A 21,281-nucleotide genomic window follows, 5' to 3' on the forward strand; every position below is an offset into this window, starting at 1 on the left:
GCAGAGAAGACCTGACAAACAACCTTCAGATATACTCCAGCTCTGCCCTCCCAGAACACATTGAATTCCCTGCCCCAGCAGGCTTTAAATAATCTAGAAAGATTTAGCCCTCCAACTTGACACCTGCTTCCAGAAGATAACCTCAAGATAAGTTTACCTAGAAGCACTGTTGTTTCATTTCTGCATTGCTTCTCACTACCTTCTCTACCTGACTGCCTTGTAAACAACTCCTTGTCTCAAAGAGTGGTGAGTTTTTCCTTCCCCCATTCTCTGGAGGCTCATTAGCCTATCCCAAGGTAATAAAGTCTCTTCACAGAGCAGAAGTGCAGTGAGCTAAGTCACCAAAACGGGGCAGTCTTGCTGTTGTTCTCACTGCTTATCAGTTTAACTGATAAAAAACTTCCAACAAGTCAATTGTATTCATCCACATCTGGAAAGCACCAACACAGCGTAAGATAAATGGCTCAATAGGAGGAAAAGCCTTTCCCTCTTGACAGCAATAAGCTATTGTATCAACTCAAGTGGCTGCAGGACTGCATACCTTACATTGAAACCCACAACCTGCAGTAATCTTCATCTTGTGAGAAACATATGGATTGCTTAGGCATCTATACTTGGTTGTGATTCTAGCTTGAGAGCAAACATGAAAGCAGTTAATCACTGAGGAGCTGGAAATCCCCAAGATCTTTCTCCTGTACTTTCACCTATACAGCATATGAGCATTTTCTCCCCTTCTCCCACAGAAAAGCATCCTAGTCCACACACAAGCAATTGTGTACACACCTTTTCCTCTCCCCATCATTTTTCAAGAACTGCCAACCCTCTTTTCCAGATGGCTCACAGACAAAAAACATTCAGTGTCAAAAGTGACATGACAAGGCTCCAGAAGAGAAACTCAGTAGCATTAAGACCCGATTCCTTCCCCTCTGACAGGCTCTAGTAACGATGGTACCCTTACTTCAAGTTTTTGTCAAGGGTGTTGCTCACAGCTTGTCACTTGAGTCTAAGCAACAGGCAAGTGACAAAGCTTGTGCTGAGAGAGGTTAATGTCTAAGTCATGGTCAAGCTTACTGCTCTCACTCTCTGGCTTTAGACAGCAATAGTACTTGAGGATTCCACAGATTAGTAACCAACCTGGCACTCAGAGGCATCTGTTTAAGTCTTCTTCTACTGAAGAGTTGCCATTCAGCCTGGATTGTATAATTCTCAACCTCATCTAAATGAGAGTCACTGGGAAACCTCAGAGAAATATTTACTTTTAGGTTTAACTGGCTCCCGCTGAGCTCCTAACTAACTCAAGAGCTGCTGTTTTGTCTAACAGTCCTATCTAGGGAATTATCAACACTACTATGCAAACACACCGTTAGCTTACAGTATGTAGCTCAGCCAGTTTTATGTGAGATATTTCCACAAAACACATAACATCTTCAGTAGCTTACATCAATAACCTTCCAAAAAAAAAAAGAAAAAAAAAAACAAAACACCACAGAACAAAAAGAGGGTCTCAAGGCTCATCTTTCATCTTGCATGAAGATTTCTGCAGTTATTTGTACCTGGTAAAAAGGGATGACATACCAAGATAATAATAAAAAAACATGATAAACTAAAATGGGCAGATGGCTGGTAAGGAAACAAGACTGTAAAAACAGTTTACCTTAAAGTAAGATAACCAGCAACAGCTTTCCTGGTGTGTGCTATCCAAGATACTGATAAAGCCAACTGGAGATGAGCAACAGGCTTGGTTCACAAGGAAAATACAACAAACTGAAGTTAAAGCAGTTGGAGAATTGCTCTTTTTATTGACATTTTAAAGGAACTGGGTTTTAACACGGTGAACAGGCAATAAAGCATTAAAACCAGACTGGATGGGCAAGTAAAAGACTAGATTTTAGATGCAACCAATTCCAAGACAGTCAGCAACACGAGAAAGAAAACAATGGGATCTCGCACACCACTCCTTATTCACAGATGAAGATCACACGAGGCTTTTCAATCACTTCTTGGATATCAGGAAAACCCTGACATCCCAAGAGCAAATAAACACAGGGATATAGATTAAAGGAGAAAGTTCTAGACAGTGTAGACACTGTGACGAGACTGTCAGTGATGTACCATTCAGATATTCAGATTACACTTTCACAAAAGCAGGTGGACCCTCACCTTGTTGTAGAATTCCTGCTCTCTGGGACCTCGAGGTGGGGGCTGCAGCTGCTTCAGGACAGTCCCATCTGGATGCTGCAGTATACCTAGAAGAGAAGCATTTCCTTTAGGGACAGGTTTTAAGAGAGAGAGCTTTCATTTCTTTCAGAAATGGCAAACGCACATGAGAGACAGCCTATTTGTTCAGTTCTACTGTTTTCAGTAGAGAACAGCACAGCAGAGAAGAAATTGGCAGCTCCCACACTAAGCCCTTAGCAGAGGTTTGCTTGCATTCCTCTTTTTCTAGCCATCAGATGACTTTCCACATCTAACTCTGCTCAAGGCCAACACAGTAACAGGGAACTGACATGAAGAGTTCCACCCAAAAAAAAACATTCAGTTGACTATGGAAGATTATACAGACACTCCCTTTTTAAATAACTGATAAGTTCCTTTTCCAGCAACACTAAGAAGTTAAAGGAGCTGGTACCAAGTTGAACACGTTTCTCACAAGCTTACACTGCGTGGCCCACAGACATATTTCTATACAAGCAGCATTGAAAGAGCACTTCTACCTTAATGGAAGTAACATCCCTGTAGCACTCCACACTAGCTAGATGCTACCATTTCTACCACCCATACTTAGAACACAACATAGAAAGCTTCATCTCAGCCAGACAACCATTTTCATCACGACCCCAAAGAAGCACAACATCCTCCCCAGCCAGCCCTGGCCACTCTGCTGCTTGAGAAACTCAGTATTGGAGCCGATGGACAACACCAAAGAAAAGCAATTGCATCTCTGTGAAACGTGCTCTAAATTTCAGCATCGCCAAGCACAGGGGAAAAGGAAAATCCACTTCTGGAATAGAAATTTCCTCCTTGGATTTAACCATAGCTTTTCATAGAGTAATTTATTTTCTTTAAAAGGAAGATAAAAATACGTCAACCGTATCCAAAATAAGTTTCATCTCCAGCTTACCACTTGAGAGGAGAAGCAGAACAACAAGCCAGGCACTTTGTGCCCCCCAAAACAGTTTGCACTTGTAACAGCAATTGTTTTCACCTTCTGGAAAGCCTAATATCTGAATGGGCTCTGTTGTGCAGTCTTGCAAACAAAACAAAATCTGCAGAGCCCGAGATACTTATTGTAAAACAACCACAACGTACAGAAGTTGTTCATTAGTCGGCTAAGCCAACTGACAGACTGGTTTTAAGAATTTGTATAGAATGACACTCAAGTTGCTTGCCAAAAGCTGAGCATCATACTGTTTTTCTAGTTCTGGAAAGCATACAACACTGTCACATCTTCAAGACACAACAGCTTCACCCTGCACCCTTCCACATGTGCCAGAAAGCACTTAGCAAAGTGCACAAAGTTTCTGCATGACATGACATGTTATGAATGAATGAATTACATTCATAGCACTAAAAAAGGTTTTATAACACACCTCAAAACCTACACATTAGCACTAGTGATAAGACAAGGCAGAAAGAGCAGGCAAACATTTCTAGAAGTAGAACCCCTATACTGCCCCATTGGCAAAGAGAAGCTCGGACTCTGAAGACAAATTACTCTAAGTACTTTCCACCAGAACACTGTGCTTTGGATCCAGGTGGATGACAAGAGATCTATGTAACATGATGTTGACTCAAGTCCCGTGGTACTCTGGATTTCATGACAGGATAGAGATCCTTCCCTGCATCTGCAACAGAGACATGCTGGAAGCCAAAGATTCATGTTTCAGCACCCGCACAACATCCAAAACCTTCTCCTGATCTACAAGAGATACCACCACTTGCAGATCATGCTAACATAAGAACACCGGTTGTGGCTCCACCTGTTTTGCACATACACACTCTAAAAGGTAGCTTAACTCATCAGCTCCTGCCTCTTTCTTCCTGCCTATGGAATAAAGCCACAGCCCAAAGCCCAGTACCTTAGGTACTACAAGATCTGCTCTCTTTGGGGGAAGGCACTATTGAAAGGAAGAGAACAGCTGAGACTTTTTAAGGTGTACTTTAACAAACAAACAAAAAAGTACTGTGGATACCTTCAAGTCCTCCATATATTTGTATGTGGGGACAGTAGGGAAGTCGAGCACAGAGGACAACAGTGACACACAGGAGGAAGCCTGGCAAAAGAAGGAAGGCTCCGAGTTTCACCCAGCAAGCAGTTCAAAGATGAATGACAGGGGTACATCCTTCAAGGCACATTTGCTGTGTTTTGTAGTAACAGAGGTATCCAAATGAAGAGGAGTATTGGTTTTATATTTTTCATTTTTTAAATGCTGAAGTTTTAATGGGGTAGGAAACAGCAGAACAAAAAACTGTAGGAAGAGCAACTACAGCAGGAAAAGACAAAAAAAAAAAGTAACAGAGAAGGTACAATACACACTGGTCTCCTTACACAGACTTTCAATCATTACAGATTCCAGTGCTAACACGGCCCAGATCATTGTGGCCCTGCATGTGGCAGGGAAATTGGACATACATGATCCTTGAGGTCCCTTCCAACCTGGGCCATTCTGTGATCATCTGTGATACTCCTTACCAGTGCTATCAGTAACTACATATATCCACACATCTGGCCACTAGCTTCATAACAAAGACACTATGGGAGCAGCACTGTGGAATCATACATGACTCTGTATCTTTAGCATCTTGACTGCCTGTACTCCTACAAACATCATCTGTGAAGACGCAGAATGAGAAGATTCGGTTACAAAAATAAGAGGGTTGTCATATCACAGAGGAGCTTTGATCTTCATTAAAACATGCAACTCAAGTTCCTAAGGTGAGATCAGTGGGGGCAGTACCCCTGCAAGGAAATGTGAGCCTTGCTCTTAGATACAGGGGCTGTGGCTTTATCTGATCCATTTGAGCTGTGCCCACAGTATAGTTACCGCACCACCCAGGTGACAACAGTGATAAGAAGTGACGTGCCTAAGGTGAGTCCTTTTTGCCCGACCCCACCCCATAATCCAGAATACAATAAGCGAGGCAGATGTACAGGAACCCCTGTACCCCCTTGACATCTATTGCAGCAGAGGCAGGAGATGAGAATTACCCAGCTGTGCAAATTACTGGACATGCCTTGAACATGAGCTGCAGATAAGGGCAGCTCACGGTGCCATCAGCGCTGCAATTCCACCCACTGACAGCAAAGGGCCAGTAAGTTCAGCCCTCGGCCTGCTCAGCTGCTACAGGCAGGGTTCAGAGACAGCGTAACAGCGTGTTCCCCTTACAGCTGTTCTCAAAGGTCACCCTGGAAGCTGAATGGACATGCAGTCCACGTGTATTCCACTCCAGTGTGGCTCAAAGGCAGGAGTTATACCCGACCTGACATCGGGGAAGGGTGAGAGCACCCTTTGGCAGTGCTGGCTCTGCACCCACCGCTGCCTCTGCTGAACAGAACCTTTATCGGAAGGGCCAGCGCCTCTGAAGTCAGAACGAAAATCGAGAGCTGGTGGAAATATGCTTCAGTAAACACTGTATCATCACAGCATCTGTACCACTGTGCTGCCCTGGGTTTGCTCACAGCACCGAGTCGGTAAGCACCTCGCAAGTCGTCCCTCTCCACCTGAACTCACACACGCGTGCACAGCAGCGCTTGGAAGCAGCTCGGCTGCTCCGGACGCGCTCCGGCCCGGAGGCCGCCTGCGGCTCAGCGCCGTTTGGACGCACCTCGCAGGCCCGCAGCACGTCTCCCTTCGCTTCCACCTGTTAAGGCATCAGCTCGACGCGAGCCGAACCACGGCCGCCAGGAGCCCGCCGGCTCCGCGCTCCCGCCGTCACCGCAGAACGACCAGAAGGGCGGGGAACCGCCCCGTCCCGCCCGGATCCCCCCCTCCGGAGGCAGCAGGGCCGGCACCCCGCGGCCCGACCGCCCCGCCGCCGTTACGTAACCGCGCGCAGCACCGACCCCGGCCGCGCCGGGGATGCCGCGCCGCTCCCGGCCGCAGGTAGGCACCGCCGCGAGGAGAACGGCGGCCCGCCGCCCCCCCGGCCGCGCTCACCGCCTTTATCCTTGCCGTACATGTGCCCGGCCACCTGGTGCGACAGCGGCACGCAGCCGTTCAGCCCCCGCCGCCGGCCCCCCGCCGCCGCCGCCGCCGGCAGCACGGCCACCGCGGGGCTCGGGGCGGCGCCTCCCGCCTGCTGGGCCGCGGCCTCCTCCGCCTCGCCGCGCCCGCCGCCCGCGCAGCGCCCGCACCCGCCCTCGGGGTGCCCGGCCGCGGGCGGCGCCGGCCGCGGGGGCTCCGTGGCCATTTCCCGAGGGAGAGGCGAGCGGCTGCGGGGTCGCGGCGGCCGGGGCTCAGCGGGCGCTGCGCGTCGGGGCGCGAGCGGCGACGGCCCGCGGCTCCATCACCCCGCTGCGCTCCGCGCCGGCCGCGCCGAGCCGTGCCGCCCACCCCGGCGCTGAGGCAGCGACTGGCGGCGGCACCGCCCCGCTCCGCCCCGCGCCGCTCCGCCTCCGCCCAGAGGAGCGCCGGGGGCCGCCAGGGGTCGCCGCCGCGAGGGGAAGGCCGCGGCCCGGAGCTGCCGTGCTGCAGCCCCGCCTCAACGGCACGCCGGAGCGCGGCGAGAGCTCTGCCGTCCTGCGGTCTGTGAGCAGGAGCGCGCCGCAAAACCCTCTCTAGATCGCAGTGCTGGCGAGGTTGCCTCTCAAAGCTTGTTTTCTCTTCGCTGGGCCCACGGAGCTCCAGGCAAACCGAAGCTGGCAGATAGCATCGTGCCTCTCAAGTGGATAACGGCCTTTAAAATGGCCTGGAGAGCTCTGGGGGCTCGTCTCAGGCTCGAGGCCTGGATAAGGGTTTAATCTCCATTCTGAACGTTACCCCCGTGGATGGACGCAGCCCTGAGCCCAACGCGTTACTGAATGTCTCTCTTCACTGGGGCTTACATCAGCTCTGTTTGCCACCCTGTCATTCTTGATGTTCCTTTTTGGCGTTTGCGTCCTTTAGAAATGGTATTGAACTTTACAAATATTATGCTTGCGCTTTTGCTCCTGTGTTTAGTATTAGTAGGGCGCAGGAGTGGGAAAACAAGGCCAGAGATACAAAGCAGATACACGTCATTCCTACAGGTCTTATCCAAACTGATGTACAGGGGATCAGCACTGACATTTGAGGAAGGGCGGTGTGCTGAGCTCAGGTAGCACACACCACATCTTTCCATCCCATAGCTGGGAGACGTGGCAGGTGACCGGGAGAGCTTGCTAGGGGCCTGGGGGATCTGCTGAGGAAGTTTGACTACCAGAGGAACAGGAAGGTCAGAGTGGAAGTGAGAGTAATGAAGTAAGCTGACAGAGAGGAAGGAGGATGGAATATCAATGTGTGAAAATCAAGCTTCATCAGCCCCATGGAATGATTTGTTTCACTGTCTTCATTGGCCAAAAAAGCAAGGTCCTTTCTGATGCAACAAGACACAGGAAAGTTATGTTTCTCTCTCTCATCGCTCGGTAGCATCCAGCTTTCAAGATTAGGAGGTAGATGGCTGCAAGGGCAAGCTCCCAGCTTTGTTTCCCCAGCATCAGATTTTCTCAGGGGGATGCAAAACACCTACTGCAGCTTGGTCAGTCCTTGCCCAGAAAGAAACATACTGATGTGAAAAAAAAAGGCACAAGTGGTTTGTGTCTGACAGGAAGAACAGCCCTGGCATTGGCTGCAGCAGCTGCTGTAAAGCTCAGATGTTGACCTGAGCCTCCGGAAAGATCTTTTCCCTTGCAGTACAAGATGCTTTGGCTGATCTGGATCTCAATGCAGAGAGAAAAAACACATCTGCCATTTCACACTTCTGGTGGTGCCCATCTAACTGTGATCTACATGAGCTTCAAGTCTTAACTGGAAAAAAAAAAAAAAAAAAAAGTAGCATTAAAACATTAAAAAATTGGAATTGCAAGGCTCTTCAGAAATCTAGTCCTGAATGAATCCCTTCTGCATATCCTTAGAGCTAATAGAAGTGGACCTGGAGGGGATGAAAGAAATACAAAAGCATGAGTAATTGGAATCAGTAAACACTGACTAGTTCCTTTTTCCTGGTGTTTGCTTTAGTCAGATTTGTGCATATAGAAATCAAGTGACGTGGGACTGAGCTCACTCATTCCACCCTCACGTTTCAGCACATGGAGTTTGCTAATCTAATCTGGAAGCTTATCCTAAAATAAAACAAGTAAAACCAAGAGTACCAGAAAAGGTAAATAATGAACTTGTTCACAAAGCACAATTTGTGTAAGAGCTTGCCCTAAAAGCTGAACCTACCAGCAAGATTCCCAGGGAATCTTCTCAGCTCAAGGCTCTGCAATTGCACTCTAAGAGAAAGCAATTGCAGGAGATTGGGAATCCACCAGCAACCAAATGCATTTGGCATACAGTACGCTTAATTCTGGATTGCTCTCCTCTTTTGCTGAAGAACAGTTTTACCTCACTCGGCTGGATGAAAATGTAAATACCAATAACGTTTAGAAAACATTACACATGTACTGATTTTGCACAAGCTGCTGTGCGCTGCAAGATGGTCTGTCACTGGCAGATTGCAAAGCTCCCCCAAACTGTGTAAGGAGGAGAAGAGAATTGCTTTCTGCTGAAATAAAGTCCTTCGGAACAGCTAGTTAATAACTAACCACAAGATGCATGGTAGGTTAGTACAGGAAATAAGCTCACTCTCCGTGGAAGAGCAGGGGGACGTGAAGTAAACAGATTGGTGTCGTTGGATTTTGGCCCAAATGCTCACGCTCTACAGGCATGCTGACAGCAGGCACCGCTGGGTTTTTCGCTGGCATGGCTCACTGCCACTTGTCCTCTGTTAAGCCCAAACCACCACCCCTCTACCAGGGCCACGTATTCGTGGCGAGGTCTGATCGAGAGAAGCAAATCCTGCTGCCCGCAGAGCCACTTCCTGCAGTACGTGGCTGCAGCTTGCATAGCTTCTGGCGGCCAAAAAGATTGCAACAGAGATGACAAGGACTAAATGAATGTGCGCTCCTGATAAAAAATGTCCATCTGCGAAAGCAACGCTTGCAGACAGATGAGAGCATCTGTGGCAGTGCTTCTGTCAGCAGGAGGGCCCAGCCTGCTCGTACACATTGCTGCAGCAGTGTGGAAGTTGTAGCCATGCTGAATTTCATCTCTCTTTCATAGCAAAGCACGCCCTCCTTAAATATCTTAGGGCTTTTAATCCTTTGGTGAATTCACAGTACTTCTGTCTTTTCTGCTCTGAAATCTCAACCGTCCTTGTCTGTGGTAACTCCAAAACTCATTGCACCAACCCATTTTCTTTCCTCGCTATTGCCTCTTCACTTCGGCATCAAGTCCCACAGTAGAAGCCTCTCTCATAAATATTTTACTTGGTCGTGACTAATGCAACCTCTTAGACATTACTCTCCACCCTAGCAACCAGGTATGCCTGGGGTTTTGCAGTTTGAAAACAGAGCAGTGTTGTCATACAACAGCCTACGCTCTCCAGAGATAATACAGAAACTTCAAAAACTACTTTGACATTAATTTGCTACAGTTGTGCATTTTCTGGATCATCTTCTCTACAACCGAACTACAGCTTTAGATTTTGAGAAGTCTGTTTTGTGCTAGAAATCAACAGGTTTTCTAACATAACCTCAAAGAGTTGCAGACCAGGACTCACAGAGCTCATTTCAATAGTTTCTTTCTTCCTCAAAGTTAGATATTTGTTAGTTGACATTAGTTGTTAGACAACCCAGTGTTGGCAAAAGAACTTCCTTGTGGATCAATGTAAGATAACACACGCATGGGAAAGTAATCCAAACCAAAGCTCCTCGATGCTGAACCTGGAAATAGCTGTCACAGCCCACGAAAGAGATCCTGAAGTCACTGTTGACAGTAGTCTGAGATCATCAGCTGAGCATGGGTCAACAGCCAAAAAAAGCCAACAGAGTGTTGGGCAACATCAGAAAGAGCGCTGAGAAAGACAAAAGGCATCACTTAGCTGCTTTGTATCGCCTTGGCGTGCCACGTACCAAGTCCAACTTGTGGACTTGGTCTCTCACAGGGAATGGGAACACACCCTTGATCAATTAGTGCAGATGTTAGAATTAAACCATGATTTGTGATGAGCCTGAATTGGTGAAACATATTTTTGCTGCCTCCAACCCCAGAAAACAGCAACGACAGAGGTGTAACCTGGACATCCCAGGGCAACAAATTACACTTCCTTCTGAAATAGTGGCATTAACTCATGTCTTTAGCACTATCTCCTGATCTCACGGATTACAGGTAGCTAAAGATTACTCCTTTTGCCTTTCTAAACAAATACTTTACAAGTACAGCCTTGTATATCTATCAGGCTGTTGCGCAGATTTTACAAATGCATGATGGCATTTTACCAGTCGCGTCCTCATTTAGGATAACCTCAGTACTTGATTTAAGATGATTAACATGCCAAGAAGTTTATTTCAACTGCATCTATGTCTTGCCCTAGAGGCTAGTTACACTGCTTCCATCTGCAGTAAAACTGAACACATCTTTATTGACAATGCATTTAAAAAAAAAAAAAAAGGCACTTCTATTAAATAGTATTTTGCTTCTTAGGTTTATCTGCAAATCAACAGATTTCAACCCTTACAAAGTAATTTAACTTGCACAGATGCTGGAGCCAAGAAGGGATTGAAAGATCATGACCACGCTGTTGGAAAAGAGCAAGAGATTTAATCATTACTGAAGTGTAAGCCTGCTCTGGCCATTGTCTAGAGCAGGAGAGCCAGCTGCAATCACAGTGTTTTATCTATGTATGGTTACACTTGCCAACTATAGAAAACTATTTGAGAAAAGTTAAGATTTCACAAACAGTTCAAGAGGAGAAAACACAGTAACTAACAGACATCTGCTGAAGACATGTAACTCCTTGAGCTCCAAGAGCAAGTTCTTGGCTAACAAAACCACTCAGTCACCAAAGCTAAAAAAGAGGCCCTTCTGTAGTTTATGTTTCACTCTAATAAGAGGCATAGTGAAATGCAATACGCTGCTTTCATTTTAATTTATTGTCTATTGCTGCAGGAGTTGAAAGAAAAGCCAAATAAGTTAAGAGATGTGTGTGTTCAGAATGGGAAAAGCAGCCAGCTGACACAGTTTCTTTGCAATGCCAGTGTTTAGTTTCACATCTACGCTGTTATCCTTCCTGCTATTATAAAGTGTTCTGTTATTGGAGCAAGCAGTGGTGATGCAGCACTGATTGACATTTCAACGTCTTTGCTAGCTGTATGACACTGAAGGAAAAATCTATCTCACAGACCCCTACTTCTGCTGCTGGCTGCCCCATCAGCGCCAGAAAGAGGTCCGAATCGCTAAGGTAGCACCCAGGATTTCACCTCCAGAGCAGCGTTGCCAACGCCAAGCCCCACCGATTGAATGGCGTTCGGCTCCTCCTAGCGGAGCGGAGTGTCATTGCAATGGTGGCCTCTGAAATCCACCGAGCTTAATGGTGCTCGAATTACAACGTGCAGGAAGTACCTCATAACCTGTACCTGCCTTCTCTTGAAGAATTCTGATTCTAAAAACACTTCAGTATTTGGCCATCACACTATTTCGATAAGTCAGAATTAACTGATACTAAAATCAGTACTTGAATTTGTTTACCTTCCTAATAAACATGTTGGAAAATAATGATGTGGAGTAGAAATACGCTTTTACGTTTGGACAGAAATTCTTTGCTATTTCTAACTGTGAAAGACTGTTACCATATTTTCAAATAAGAGTTTCCATGGGATGTGAAGATGCATATTTGCAGAGCAATTGCTTGATGGTTTAATCTTGGCAAAGGTGTAACCAATAATATTCTCACGTTTTGTTGAGGAAAGCCCTGAACTGATTTCAGAGAACACTGCATCAGCCAAGCACTCAGACTATCATGAGATTATAACCTACTCTGCTGTGAAGGCAAAAAAAGAAAGTAGTACTTTGTGGTGCTCTTCAAGACTACTGGCAATTTTATTTACTCAAATTCAGGCTTCTCATTATTGTGTTCTAACAGCTCGCATATACAAGTAGCAGAAGTTTTAGGTACAGTACAGAAAACTGTATGTGCATCAAAATAAACCATAAACACTTGATGTCAACATTTTTCAATGTGACGCTTCTCCAAAACAAACTCACCAGGATGTAAATCAGCAAGGATTCTGCTTCTGCATCTTCTCCTTGCAGGAAGAGCTTCTCATGGAGCCCACTTTCCTGATGCTCAAGCACCACAAAGTGTTTTCCTGTCCAACAGCAGGAAACAGTCTTATGACTCAGAAGATCCATTAGAAATTTCAGGACTTTGTATCTTAAAACACAAATGCAGTTTTCAGTGAACTTTGATTCCTTCCAAAGAAGCCAGGCTTTACTGCTAACAGGAAGTCTCAGAAGGAAAATCCAACCCAGAACACAGGTTTATGGTTTCAGCAGCACTGGATTACAGCACTACTTACAGCACAATTTTTCCTCGGAACAAACAGCACACCTATGAGAACTCAAACATTACCTTGAGATCAAGATGAGCTCAAATGTGTGTATATGAAAAAAATACAGAAATATCCAGTGCCACATTCTAGTAATACAGAGAGAACTTGGTTTTGGATAAACCAAATATATTTGATTATTTAAGATTAAAACAATTTTCCATATGCATCAGTACTTGGGCAAGTAAAAAAAAAACACCAAAACAACAGGTACCTTTACAGTCAAGACAGGAAGAGAAAGATGGGACTAAATGTATTTGAGTGCAATTTCTTACAAGTACAGGTCTCTCAGACAGTAGTTGACCCCACTCAAGTACTCTACATGCCAACCCTTCTTCCCTTAGGTCTGTGCTGCCTACCTACTTTGCTTTCTATGCCTTCTGCCAAAGCTCAAAGTGCTCAGCTAAGACCTCAGCCTCAGAAATTCTCACACTGCGGATAAGGATTTTTTTTTTTAGTCTTAACCAGTTGTAGCAAACATAAACTTAAGAAAAATACAATTCCTATTGCCCCAATTATCTGGAAAAATCTTTACGGTTAAAATTTCAACTTCTCGAGAAGACATGTTCTCTAGCTTTGAGGTAGCCTTTCTCTCTTTTTTAAGAGCTCAATCTTACACAAGCTGCAGTTATGCTTGAGGACCAAGTTTAATACAAAACTGTCCTCTGCCATCACACTCTTTGGGTTTTGCTTTGTAGTCATTTATGTGTTGATAAATCAAAAGCTAATTAAGGAGACTTGTGGCTATTAATGCAACTGTTAGATAAGGCAGACAAGTGCCACACAAAAGGAGGACACGAGTCCTCCTTGTCTCATCCTTCCTCTTCTCCATGTTTCTACCTGCCATCAAAGCCTGTCCAAGTTTGTTCTTTTGGGTAAAATCAGCTGATCCACATGAGCAGTGAGCCCAGGAAGGCAGGAGCCATTTAAGACACATAGAGCCTAAGGCCACTTAATGAGGAAAGGTGCGCCTGCTCTCTCTGCAACAGCAGGAAGCATCTTCTGGAACCAGCCAGAGCAATGAAGAAGTGGGTAGGGTTTTACTTATTCTTTCAGCTTTTGGAATAAATCAGCATAGCCTCCCTGTCCTGTGGTCTGGGGAAGTTAGCTCCACTGTCAATGACTGCAAAGGAAACTAAGGCTTTCTAGCAGTAAAAACAACCCTGCAACCCCTCACCCGTCACTCTGAGCACTTCATATCCTTCCACTTGTTTATTGAGAAAGCTCTCACAGAGATGATCTTCCTAATCCTGCTCTCAATACAGGTCTGCAGTTCTGGTAGAACATTCATGATACCACATGGTAATAGGGTCAAGTTTCAACGCTGCTGTAAAATCAAAGGCAAAGTTGCCCGTCAGCCCTATCGTGCTATAAGCATTTTACATTGTCTGTTCCTAGTTAGCAATTTTAAACGTGTTCTTTAACAGAGCCCACACAAAACTGTAGTGTAATAGGCCAAACGTGACATCTGCAGAAAATGCAGCATAATGACAAGTTAAGCTGCATTTTGGCACCATGATTTCTTTCTTGCCACCGCAGAACTCTATCCAGACATATAACTTGCAAACTTATCAGAAACATTAAGATCTACCTTCTGAATATGACTTCTGCTGAATGGCCTCATACATTCTGTGCGTCAGTTTAGCTTCATACTCAATGAGAGGGTGCACACACATTACAGGACAAAAAATTCCAACTATGACTATTCAGTAAATTATGCACTGTAGTGATTAAAACAAGACAAGCCCCAGAAATAATAAACATGCCTGATGCATAAACTACACGGGAAATTCTTCAGTGACACGACAACGAATTTGTGGTTTCTCCCCCAATTACAAGCGAGCAGAGGATTTGTCAGACATTCATTTTGCAACTTGTACTGTCCACTCTACGCCTCCTTCCTCTTGATGATCAGAGGGCCAACATTGTCACCAGTTTCGTCGTTGTGCTGTGTGTGAGAGCCATCACACAGCGGGAACTGAAAGAGAAAGAATAAACACATATTAAGTGCATATAAAGTACACTCACAGTCACAGAATTAGGAACCTACACTGAAAGTTCATGGAACATCTTCTAATTAAATCCACTGTGACCATAGACTTGAACTTTCGCACTGGCATTTCACGTGTCCCTGAATTTTGGCTGAATACTAGTTCTGCCCATGTGAGCTCAGAGTGGACAAGAAGCTTGTTAGAAAAACAAAGCAACTCAACCCCACTGCATTTGGTATTCCAGCCTCAAGTCAGCAGAGTGAAAATGCAGGTTACAGTTGAAGGTTAACTCAGACTATGTGAAGTTACTTGCTCTCAATCTTGCCTGACACTATTTTATTAAGCCACAGCCAGAACTGAGTGCAGTTACATAAGTCAAGTGGGGAGAGGAAGAGCAATAAAATTAGATCCTAAGCTTTTTTCCTCACTCCAGTTTCTCAAGTAAAAGGACAGCTTCCCAGCTCATCTCTTACTTAAGAGAGACACTGACAGATTAGTCCTGCCACCAGACACTTAGAGTGGTGGGCCTTCTTTGCTTCATCTGACATAGCCAGCTTGTCTCACCAACACAGGAGTCCATTTGCAAAAGCTGGATTCTACATCAGGATTTTGACCTGATAATGGAAATAAAACACACTTCCTGCTGACACAGTTATTCAGCAGGGGCTTGTAAGGGTAATACTGAGTAAGTAATTCAAAGAGATGTTTGTTCCATCAACAAAACTGGAACAGCCCGGTCAGAACAAGACCCAGAGGGACTCTTTCAACCAGCTGTAACTGCCCAGGTCCTGGACTGGTCAAAACTGCTCTGCTCCCAGACAGCTCTTTTCAAATGCAGGAGCCAAAGGATATTCTGTGAAGAGAGTTACATCAGATCTCACCACTTCTCAAGGATATGTTTTCAGGGCTGTCCCCTTTCTGCAGAGGAAGCTCTAGAGACAATCACATATACCACACCAGTATTTGTACTCAGTTTCTATTGTGTTTGCTTCGGAATAGTTGGAATTAAACTTGGGCATTATTAAGCTCGTGCCCTTAGAACGTAGTTATTCCCTCACGGTAACCACCAAACCAACTCTGACATTCTGGTGATCCCAAGATTCATTGCCCAGTCATAGTCCTTGGTTAAAACTGACGCCCAATCACCCATGCTTAGCTAGAATAAGAGATTTCCTAGTAACACATAAAAGCAATATCCCTAAGACAACATACTAATGATAAAGAAACGTTCTCAGTACTAAAAATAAATGCGTGTGCCTGCAGGGTAGGGTGGAAGCAGAGGGAGCGGTGAGAGTTGTGTTTTTCCACAGTTACAAAATGTCAAAACCCATGCTATAAATGGCAGGTGAATTTTCTAAATAAAGAACCCCCAGATTTTGGAGAACAGTCACTTAAGCAGATTCACACAGGAACTTCATTGTCAAATCAGTTATTAATGACTCAGTGAGTAGGTACTGACATACACTTGGCAGAAATTAAATCCTACTTCATAGGATATTCATCAGCTTCTCACCCAAATGTTCCTGGGCCAGCTGTTTCTCCATACAACACCACAGTCTACCTGCCTTTGCAGAAGCACCTACTCAGCCTACAGCACACACATCTCACGTGCCCCAGGAAGACAGACCCATAGTCCAGCTGCAGCAACAACATCACTTGAAATTTGCAGGTGACAAATATGGTGGAAATCATCATTGTTAGCTGGCATCAAAGTGTCTTGAACAGCTACCAACTTTGACAGCTTTGCATCCTCTGGGCCAGCTGGTCTATAAGCCACTAGCTCCCAGAGGATGGAACACCAGGCACAAAAAAGCAAGCTGCATACAACACAAAGAACAATGCATTTTTTTTTTTTTTAGGGCATCTACTCGGTCACCTTCAAGTCTGAAGCTGGGCCTGACACAGCATGTTTATCCTTGTTTAAGATACAGCAGGCTAGCAACAGCGGTCAAAGCTCAAGCCCTGAGGGAATTGTGCAGCAGTCTGGACAGCTCAGTTTATTTCCCTTGACACTGAACAAGTTTGTTTCTTCCGATGTTCTGCAGCAGCTCTCAGCCTGCAGCCTGGGGACTAACACTGCTCTGGAAGACACACAGATTGCAGATAATTACAAATAAACCAATTAAGACACCCTTCCCCTCTCCTTCTCAATTAAAAAAAGCAGAAGAAAACAGATGCTCTAACTGTAGACAAATTGCTGTCTGGTTTTAAGACAAAACTCTTGCCTCTACACCGATACTTTTTAACAGAGGGTTTTTGCATCGAAGTGAACAAGCAGTGCTATGAAGCCCCTGCAAAGCACAACACTGAATTGGAAAGGGCCATTTAAAAAAAGCTACCTACCACTCACTTTGATAGGCTTCTACAACCCAAAGCAGACTTATCTGAAGGTACCACGTTTCAAATAAATACATGCTTTCCACAAAGGATCAAGTAAGCATTAGAACTTAGGCCAGCACAAACAACAACAAACTCAAGAAAACCTCCAAAAAAAAACCCACACACCACTCCTTTGAAGTACACTGTTTCAGGAAAACCAAACAAGAAAACCACACAACTGAGGATTAACTTTTTTTTTTTTTAAGCTTCCCAAAAACGCTCTCCTCATGTAGTCCAACTGTTTCTTCCCAGTACAGGAAGAAAACCATACGAAGACAGCTGGAGTGCACACACACCATCAGCACACTGAAATAACCTGTGGTACATAATGCTACAGGTTCCATTAACAGACTCGTGCCTCAGATCAGGCTTAGTCTGCTGAGACAAGTTTACACAGTCAAATAATGCACATTCTAAGAACAGACTCATTATATGATATCCCTCATCTACTTCCTTTTAGCATGAGATTAAAGCAGCCTCAGTAGGGCAGTAAGCTCGTGAACTGACAACATCCTTCAGCGCATGGCAAAATATACTCAGAGTCTGATTTCACACAAAAAAGATATTATCAGACAATAGCTAGAATAATGGCAAGAGCTGCAATGCAAACCCTACATCCAGACATCCCTTCTGTTTTCTAGAGGAGGAGGCAGTTAAGTATAAATACCAAGTGTCAAGTTACAATTTTTTTTGTCACAAGTACTGAAGGAGGTGCATACAGTATTTTGACCTGAATTAAACTTCAGTTCAGATACTACCAACTGCAAATACTTAGCACAGCTTTTTTTCTCCACCTTTCTCTTTTCTGAAGCTGTACCACTCGGAATAGCCTCCAATTCTGGCTCTCAGTTGAGATTTAACCCACACATTAGCACCTCGACTTCAAAACAGCTTTTAATTGTATGCCAGCAGTAAATAGACTACTCACTCCACTTTCTCTCATTACAGAACCCAGAACTAGCACTATCCATGTATTAAGTCGATCTCAATAGCACCAAAGGTCTCTCATCTAACTCAGATTTAAAGCTGATCTTAACAGCATTTCTGAAAGGTTAAGTGTCATGCTTAACACTGAAGTTAAGCAACTGAGGCATCTTCATATGCAACCAAATTGGATAAACCCACGTCTAGGTCAGACACTTCATTTCTCAAAAAAAAGAACCTAAAAGTGTGCCAACATAGTTTCACTGGCTTTTCCGTAGGATTGCCCACAAAACTATGGGTTGCAAGGACAAATGCTTTAAGTCCATCTGTTTAGATTCTTTAAACACTTTTGGCTACCATGACTTGCTTTTGGATTACCTCCATCACCAATGGAAACAAATTTGCTGCTGTACTCATTCATGTGGCAAAAGGCAGCTCTCTATAGCACACAGCAATGCTGCAAAATAAATGCAGGACAGGACCATGTGCACAAGCAAGGCTCTTCCCAAACCAATTTTCTATTCTCCCTGTCCACATGATTTAGTGGTGAGCTCAAGCATGTCAAGTAACTATTTGACACCAGCTCTGGTATACTAAGAGACTTCTTAATGTTTTGGTTTTCCCTACACAAACTAGTAGCAAGAAATCTTCTGACTGACAAAGTAAGCTTTCAGCTCCACAGAATCACACAGAATGGCCCTGATTGGAAGGGACCTCAAGGATCATGAATCTCCAGCCCACCGCCACATGCTGGGCCACCAACCTCCCCATTTAATACTAGACCAGGTTGCCCAGGGCCCCATCCAATCAGGCCCTCAGGCTGGGTTCTCCTTCATCTACCAAAACATCAAGAATTTTGGATAAACTTCAGTGGCAAAATGTTATCTGATACTCAAGACTGATTAGTCTATAGAGTAACTGTACTCTTCAGTGAAGCTGCTTCTTCACAGCCACGGAAACATTGTTTTCACTATTAGTGCTGATCTGAAGGGTTCACTCTGCATAAATCTGCATAGCTTTAAGGACTGAATTATTGCTACATCTCACTGCAGAATAGTCAATACGAAATGAAGCTAGATTCTACTAAATGAAGCAGTAAAGTGGTTTTACTGAAAAATGAATAAGTTTCCCAATGCTGTTGGTGCGCATGTTTCTCTTACCTTCTTAGACCTCCAGCAACGACAGTACACAGCCTTGTCTCCCAGATCTTCCATATCAAATGCATGGACTACCTTGGGGTTATCCTTCTGGATATGGAGATTCACCATTGCCTTGCAGCATTTGTCTTTAGAGAGAAATTTTTTGTAAGCTAGATACCCAACAGCAGCTGCTCCAGCAGCTAAAGAGACTGCAGCAATCCATTCAACTAGAAAAAAAAGAAGAAAAATAGACTCAGTTCGCTGACCACAATATTCTATTAAAACTCCTCCCAAGAGTAAATGTCTCCATGCTCAAGACAACACCTCTAACATTCCAAAAGATCCTTCTGTTCTCTAGGCAAAACGCAGCATTTTAGAACAGTGTTTTTTTTTTATTTTGACACACACTGAGTTAATCTGCTCTCTTCCAGTGACCAGAGCTCTCTCTCACCTCATTCCCTTCTATGTTTAACGGTGAGGATTAAAGTGGCAGGGTAGTTTGTTTGGTTTGTTTTTGGTTGGTTGCTTTTTAACTTTTTCTTAATCAGCCTGTGATATCAACACTGAAAAATACAGTGTTTCCAAGCTCAGCACACTAAGCTATAAGCTAAAAAGCCTGTTTATTGTTTCAGTTCAAAGAAGGTCACTAAAGACAAACACACAGCATCAGCAACCAAACAGATCCCTCCAGGGAACTGGTAGTGAGTAAATTTTTTATATAATGCATGCTGCAACCAGAAGAACTTAAGAGATGTTTGGCAACGGGGAAATTATTTAATTTGCAAGCACTCCACAAGAGTAAGAAAAAATCAGCTTAGATTAAAAGCCTACTGTGGTGGTATGGAAAAGAACATGGATCAAAAAAGGATTATATTTAATGGCACAAATTTAACCATGTTATGTCCTGGCTCTATGAAAGACAATCGCCATTAAAACCACCATTACCTCCCAGCTGCACTATTTTTTCCCCCTCTTATAATCTCTGAGAACTCTGGGGTTTTGCTCAATTGTTATAGTTTCCTTTTCTACAAGGACTTTTCCTATTTTTTGTGTCTCTATTGTTTTCTCTGCCTCATGCTAATATCCTAGACTTTGGCCTAACGGTTCTGGCTGCCCTAACAGCACCTGCTTTTTTTGTTTTTGGTTTTTATTCACCACTTCTGTGCGCATGTGTGTTCCTGACATGTATGAAAAGAGTCCAGTTGACTCCACAGACAAAAACATGAGACAGGACTTTAAGTTTTTGCAGATTTATATAGCTTAAGAAAACTAGAACCATCTTCCGCTGGGAGTTCTTCTTTTACCCTTCAAAACCCGTACTGCATTAGAAAGATACCAACCCAGAAGGTCTCACCGGAGCAAGAGACACCACTGCATTGGATCTAGGATAAGGAATCAAAAGCATTTGTCAGCTCTTGCTGCTTTCCAAGGGCAGCTCACCAAGGGTGTGGATATAACACTAAGTGCAACTAGTCAAACGCCTGCGTTACGATTTGGGAAAGCGGACAGGCAATTTGCTAAGTGCCTCACCAGAACAAAACGAGATACAGAGACGTTTTGAAACTCGTGCTCTCGGTAAGCAGAGCCGAGCAGCAGGGCAGCGCCCCACACGAAGGAGGCACGCAGCGGCGCCGCTCCCCACACGCACCAACCGCCCGCCCTTAGGCGGCAGCCCGCGCCCCAGCCGCCAGGCGGAGCCCCGCCCGCCGCTCCCAGCGCATCCCACAGCACGGACCAGGCCGCCGCTGCCCCACCAACACGCAGAAGCCGCGCTAATTCCCTCAACCTTACCACCTGTTGATACCCACGAGCCCTCAGAACCATGCCCTGCTCCCGCTAACACGGAAATCTTTCACGGAGCCGCCCAGCGCTTCGACCCGCGGACCGCTCTCCTCGCAGTCAACCGCTAAGGGCGCCCCGCCGCCATTTTGTCGGCAGGGTTCCGACGGGCGGGGCGCCGCCCCCTCCTCTCCCACGCAGCCCCTCAGCCCCGCGCGCGCCCGTACCCACCCCGCACGGCGCCATTCTGCCCCAGCCCCATCGCTCCCGCTCCGCAGAGGACACACGCAGTTCCGCAGCGCGCATGCGCCGCGCCCCGCCCCTTTTGAATGCCCTGAAAGGCGCGAGAGGCGGAGCGACAAAGGCTCGCGGTACGCGCGGGCGTCAAGACTGAGGAGCGGGCGGCGGAGGCAGAACGCCTCCACACCGCAAGGGGGCAGCGGTCGCCGCGTTGCCGCTCTG

At 45.4% G+C, this 21,281-nt stretch overlaps 2 protein-coding genes across 3 annotated transcripts in view; both read right to left on the reverse strand.

The window, feature by feature from the left end:
• Positions 1-6,426, reverse strand: part of IPMK (inositol polyphosphate multikinase) — a 32,421-nt gene extending 25,995 nt beyond the window's left edge. Inside the window, exons 1-2 of the mRNA XM_031602514.2 lie at positions 6,159-6,426; positions 2,161-2,246 (exon numbers count right to left, since the gene is read on the reverse strand). Coding sequence (XP_031458374.1) covers positions 2,161-2,246; positions 6,159-6,411 — 339 coding nt within the window. The 5' untranslated portion in view covers positions 6,412-6,426. The remainder of the gene's footprint in view (positions 1-2,160; positions 2,247-6,158) is intronic.
• Positions 6,427-14,329: 7,903 nt separating this feature from the next.
• CISD1 (CDGSH iron sulfur domain 1) lies at positions 14,330-21,231 on the reverse strand. 2 transcript variants are annotated; one of them, XM_031602519.2, is made up of 3 exons: positions 21,051-21,231; positions 19,062-19,267; positions 14,330-14,585 (listed from the first exon to the last, which is right to left on the reverse strand). In XM_031602519.2, the coding sequence occupies exons 1-3, from the start codon at positions 21,079-21,081 to the stop codon at positions 14,496-14,498; spliced, it is 327 nt and encodes a 108-aa protein (XP_031458379.1). In that variant the 5' UTR covers positions 21,082-21,231; the 3' UTR covers positions 14,330-14,495. The 2 variants fall into 2 exon arrangements, with proteins under 2 accessions (XP_031458379.1, XP_031458380.2); XM_031602520.2 differs by lacking the exon at positions 21,051-21,231 and adding an exon at positions 20,849-20,988.
• Between the last annotated feature and the right edge of the window lie 50 nt (positions 21,232-21,281).

The sequence above is a fragment of the Phasianus colchicus genome, chromosome 8 (genome assembly GCF_987193195.1).
Source record: "Phasianus colchicus chromosome 8, bPhaCol1.hap1.1, whole genome shotgun sequence".
Classification (NCBI taxonomy): Eukaryota; Metazoa; Chordata; class Aves; order Galliformes; family Phasianidae; genus Phasianus; species Phasianus colchicus.

Bases quoted from the DNA above. Each gene is read 5' to 3' on its own strand.
- CISD1 (XM_031602519.2), bottom strand. From the start codon at position 21,081: ATGGGGCTGGGGCAGAATGGCGCCGTGCGGG. The intron at 19,268-21,050 runs GTGGGTACGGGC...TTTTTTTTCTAG, and splicing joins GCAGAATGGCGCCGTGCGGG to TTGAATGGATTGCTGCAGTC. The intron at 14,586-19,061 runs GTAAGAGAAACA...TTTCTCTTTCAG, and splicing joins GTTGCTGGAGGTCTAAGAAG to TTCCCGCTGTGTGATGGCTC.